General features: G+C 34.7%; 1 protein-coding gene across 3 annotated transcripts in view; it reads right to left on the bottom strand.

Moving 5' to 3' along the window:
• The window catches only part of rcl1 (RNA terminal phosphate cyclase-like 1), a 37,043-nt gene extending 31,985 nt beyond the window's left edge, over window positions 1-5,058 (bottom strand). For 2 of the 3 annotated variants that reach the window (XR_015490136.1, XM_087251741.1), the window contains exon 1: window positions 4,852-5,058. Coding sequence is in view for 2 of the 3 variants with exons in the window: in XM_087251741.1 (XP_087107867.1) it covers window positions 4,852-4,966 (115 nt within the window). In the remaining variant the exon portion in view is untranslated. 3 annotated transcript variants of the gene reach the window in all.
• Between the last annotated feature and the right edge of the window lie 757 nt (window positions 5,059-5,815).

A 5,815-nucleotide genomic window follows, 5' to 3' on the forward strand; every position in this document is an offset into this window, starting at 1 on the left:
ATCAGCTAAATAAAATAAATGGTAAAATATTCAGTGCTGCGAAAAATTCACCGTTACTACTACTGTTGCTAATGACGCTTAAATGTAGAAATCTAGCATTATCATTTGTACAGCCCATATTTATTTTAGTCTTTTATTATTTTAGTCAATAAATGATTCAGTTCTTCACTCATAAAACTTCATGTTTCAGTAGCTATATTTCCATCCACCTATTTTATGCGCATTTTGCGAATGCGCATAAAAAACCAGTTGATGGAAACGCCATGATGCGGATACATTTTAAAATGCGCATAAATAAACGTACGCGCCTAACTGGGTAGGATAAACTTTTTATTCGATAAGGAAAGATGTGCATAAACTGCGATGGAAACACTTTTACCGCACAAACTCCAGCATGCGCATTAAAAAAGGTCATGTGATTTTGTTAAAAGAGATCATATGATACTTAAAATGAGTGTGAATGGATAAAACGTCAGGCTGAGCACATTATAAAACATCTGAAATGTTGTTTTGGTCATTATAAAACGCCTTACTGTTTCAGTATTAATGTTATTATATTATTATTGACCTCCAGAATCAAGAGCGCCTGTGCTCCGCGTCTGACACCTTCACTGCGCGCTCACTGCATATCAGGCTTGTCTTCTGAGGCGCATTCATGTAGAAAAGATTGATGCAGCTTCTCCTACTGCAGCAAATGCAGTTTTTACTGTTGATATTTGGCGCCAGTTAATCAGGAAGTGATGATTTTGTTCGCTTTGACTCGTTGGATGAAAACGATGCTTCATTCGCACAACTTTTATACGATAATCGAGTTTTGCGCATACAGTGTATTCGCATTTTTGGATGGAAACATAGCTAGTGCTAGATGATCATTTCTGAGGAATTATTCAGCGGCATATGGATGGATGGATTGTCACCCCCTATTGGTTAAATAATGTAACTGCTGCCTACAACTTTCATTTGAGCGTCAAGTTAAATGCAGATGATGGTGATTTAATCTTCACCATCAACATCAGTGGTTTCATCTAAACTATAAACTGTTCTCCCAGTACTGCTGTGTTATTTGACTGTTTGTAACTTCATCACTAATGGCTCGTTTCCACTGACTGGTACAGTACGGTTCGGTACGGTTCGGTACGGGTCACCTTTATCAGGCTTGCGTTTCCACTACCAAGGGTACCCTTTTGGTGGGTGTGGTGTATGACAAAGTTTCAGTTGACGTCATTTTCGCTTGAGAAAATGTCTACAATAAAGCTGCACAGGTCGTTCACATATCATATGAAAAGCACTTCATAAAACAGATGCTGTACACACATAAATACTTGTGTATAAATGTTTATTACTAACTTTTCTATAAACAGGAGTTGATTATAACTGCAGATCAATAACAGTGCGAAATAGCCTACTGTAACGTCTGTAATTATATTAAATAAATAAATAAATGAACATATATGAACACATACAGACCCTTACAGTCTCCGATATGTTACCAACAACAGAAGAACTACACAAAGCAGACATTTCGTCCTTAATTAGGTTCAAAACAACACAAAGTATAGCCTACAGTCAGAGTAAACCTCTCATCTGTGTCTGTAATCTCCAGCAGCACATGAAGCCTCTGTTAGAGCAGGGGTTCCCAAACTTTTCAGCCCGCGACCCCCAAAATGACAATGCCAGTGACTCGTGACCCCCAATATTCTCTGAGGTGGTGGTTATAAATACAGAAAGCTTGTATGCACAAACACACCAATAGACCCAAGTCTATTCTTTGTTTTTTTTTTTTTTATGTATGTCAGTGCTGTAAATGGGCTAGAAAGTTTAACCTGGTGTTACAAAATCTGCTGCATCTGACAGTATTGCTGTGTCTTTAGTATAATGTAATTACCCGAGAAGTCGCAATCCAATAGAACTAGTAACTATCAGCTACTATAGTAACTATATAGTTTATAGTAACTATAAACGACTATTTTTTTTCTCTTCAGTAGGTTATTGATAAAATACAGTAAGTCTTAAGGTTTAATAAAAATTTATTGATTTTTGAAAATCACCAGGCGACCCCCCTTCATTGTCCCGCGACCCCTCGGGGGGTCCCGACCCCCACTTTGAGAACCTCTGTGTTAGAGAGTCATTCCATCATTCCCAGTTCATATTAGTCCAAAAGGTGATAATAAAAATGAAAACAAGGCAGTTTGTTCACGTTTGCTGAAGAAATAACCTGCTCATTGGCTTCGCCTTTTTCCCGCGCTCCACTCTCACGTTTGTCCTTTTCTTTCTGAATGTGTCACTCTCGCGTTTGTCAGCTTCTCACAGGATCGGGTTTCCAAAGCTTGTCAATAATCAAGTGCATGTTATTATTATCAGCTCAAGAAGTTTGTTATTTCAGATAGAGACGCGCGGCGAGCGCAAGAAAGAAAGCGAAACCACTCCGGCTTCAGACTGGCTCTTAAAAAACTACGCGGCGCAGGGTGAATCTGCTCTTCTCCATGGCTTTGTGGCTGTTTATCATGACGACGACAGGGTTTGTTTGCAGGATCGACCATGGCTGCATATGTATTTATAATTCCGCTGTAATCTCTCGCTGTGTATTTCAAACATGGCGGGTCCTTTGTTTACATTCTGGCTTGTTGAGTCTACGAATGACGTATCTCTGTAAACCAATAGCGTTCAGCTGCGCGTGTAGCTCCACCTTTTGGGACCCTTTCTGCAGTTTGGGACCCTTCCGAAAAAGTGGTACTGTACGGTTTGGTTCGGTATGCCTTTTGACAGTGGAAACGGCCATAAAAGCGTACCAAACCGAACCGTACCATTTAGTGGAAACGGGCCATAACTCAAAAGACTCAACCTCTTTCTTGATGTTTGCCTTTTTCAAACACAGATTTGAATGCAGCGATTTGAAGGATTAATAAACATCTGCAAATCAGCTGCATTTATAATTAAACTTGCGTGGGTGTTGAGATCCTGATCTTTTAATAATTAATCGTGCAGCTTACACTAAACAAGCAGTGACAGAAAACACCTTTAATAACCTAAGAAACCCACCACAACTTCTTCTGTCATCATTATATTTTACAGGAAAGCCGAAATGCTTTCATACATGTGATCTGAATGACACCAGAGGCGATCTCTCTGTGATTGTTACAAATTTAGGATTAATGTACAAGTAAAAAAAATGCATGTGTGTTCTGAACAATGGGTTGTGATCCATACGAATCATGGATCCACCGTTGTATCCGTTACACCCCTAGTTAAATTGGTTGTTTACCAATTTAGTAAGTTCTTAAAATGCCTATAGAGGTTTTGTTCTTTTTATTGAGTGTTTGTTGCAGTATTTTGTCCTTCTGAAATAAAATGAGTTCTATTTCAGCTCATTTTCTTTTTGTTGTTTTTGTCATCAGAGCATAAACAGACTTTGCAAACAGAATAAAGATGTAAAAATATTTAAAGAAGTAAAAAAGTTTATTTGAAAAAATGTGTCCCCTTTTATTTTCCTTTTACAAACTTGTGATTAATGTTTACTACGCCTTTGGGACCCATGTTTATTGTTGGATAGCACTGGTGGGTGGGTGGTGAGGGGAATGCATGTTTATTTATTTTTTGTTTAATATTATTTTTATGACTGTTGTACTTTGTTGTTTGGTTTTTTGTCAATGTCTAATTGTTAAAATGGAAGTTTTATGTAAAAGAAAAAGTGTATTTTTTAAGTGAATGTTTGCAAAAATTTCTAATAATAAAATATTGAAAACAAAAAGTTTGATGGGACAAGTTTTATTCAAGCTTTGAGAAAGTGTTTACTGTTTATTTACAGATCAGCTGCAATGCTATTTCATGGCAACTTGTTTAATTAGTAAACATGATATGCATTTTAATAATAGAGATTTATAACTTTTAAAAGCATCAACAATATTTCATAATACAAAGTAAAATAAAAATTATTTTTATTAATTACTTTAGATAAAAATTCTATAATTTCTTTATAATTCTTTTAGTCTCAAGCTTTGCATAAAAATGTCCTCATTGAAAAAATATATTTAATAATTACACATTTTCAGAACTGAGACTCATTAAGTAAAATAATGTAGATATTATTTTGAAAAGTACAATTAGTTGAAAGAAAATTTTAATTCACAAATCAAACAAAAAAAATGCACAACATTGAGATTAAAACAAACCGGACAATAAAACAGAAGACAAAACCATTGAACAGGTGTAATTAATAATGCACAGAGATAAAAGTGGATACATATTTTTAATAATTAATATCGTAAATAATAAGCATAAGTAGTGTTGTGCAAAAATTAATCCAAATAATAAAATCCATCCAAAATAAAAGTTTGTTTTTACATAATATATGCCTCTGTATTACATATAACTATTATAATAAATATATATTAAATTTAATACACATACATTTATCTATATATGAAGACTTTCTCAATTATATACATGGGTGTATTTAAATATACGTAATCATACACACAGCGCACACACTTAAAATGTCAAAACCAGCTTTTATTTTGGTGCGATTAATCGAGATTGATTTTTGCCCAGAAAATTAACCAGTGAAGTATAAATACAGATAATTTAAATGAACATTATTACTAATATTAGAAATAAATACAGATAATTTAAATGAACATTATTACTAATATTAGAAATAAATAAACTAAACTGCAGACTTAATGGAGTGCAGAAATAAACATTTAATTAAATATATAAAACATTTATAAAACATTAACATCTTTAGATCTCTGGTGTTGTCCTGATAGATATTTAAAGTATAGATGAGTGTTATGGATTGTTGACAGAGAGAGAGTGTGTGTGTTTGTGTGTGCGTGTGTGTTTGTGACGCACCTCTCAGTCCTGGATTGTCGTCTTTGGATCTGATGTTTCGTATCTTCACTGGTTTTCCGCTTAATGTGGACAGCACGAGTCTCTGTCTAAAACCGCTACAACCTTCAAACTCCATGATTAAAAGAAAAATCCACTCACTCGCATTTACACACACACACACACTCTCTCACACACGTGTTTCTACTGCGATACAGACGCCACACCGACGCGTGACGGCAGAGCGCGAGGGACAAAACGCAAAACGCGAAGCAGAAAAGAAGACGCTACATCATATTAGCCACAAGAGAACGACAAACTCAATATAAACATTCCAAATTGTTCAATTAAAGAGCCAGATCAGCCAAAAATAAACATTAAAAACCTGATAAAAATATGTTCTACACAAAATAAAATATTAATGAACTCATAATATCAATTTCTAGCAAATAGTATTATGTTTTTAACCATACTACAGTAAATTACTTGGATTAATCAGTATTAATTCTACACGCTATAAAACATACAACACATTAAAGCATCTTTTTGTTTTCTATTGACGCTGTTTCATTGTAAATAAGCAGTTAAGTGATCAGTAATATGTTTTATCATTATTTATTATTAGTAGTAAATAATAGTATACATTAGCAGCAAATAAATTAGCAAACAGTTCAGCTTATTACAATTAATAGCTATTATAAACAAATAGAATCAAGTTATTAAATCTCATTAATCTTCACTATTTATTCTTACCTTAGAAATAACAAAGTTGCGCTCAGAAAAGACACGATATGTGAACGACCTGCTGCTATAGTTAATCCAGTGTGCGTGCGTATTAGCCTCTAGCTGCGTCCCAAATGGCACACTTTACACTATGCACTCATGCACTATGCACTATGCACTTACACACTCAACAGGATAGTACATGTATGTAGTGTCGTTCCAAATGGCACACTAATGTTTTTTAACTAAGGGGAAATTCAAACTG

Source organism: Danio rerio, chromosome 5, assembly GCF_052040795.2.
Source record: "Danio rerio strain M-AB ecotype USA chromosome 5, GRCz13ab, whole genome shotgun sequence".
In the NCBI taxonomy this organism is placed as follows: Eukaryota; Metazoa; Chordata; class Actinopteri; order Cypriniformes; family Danionidae; genus Danio; species Danio rerio.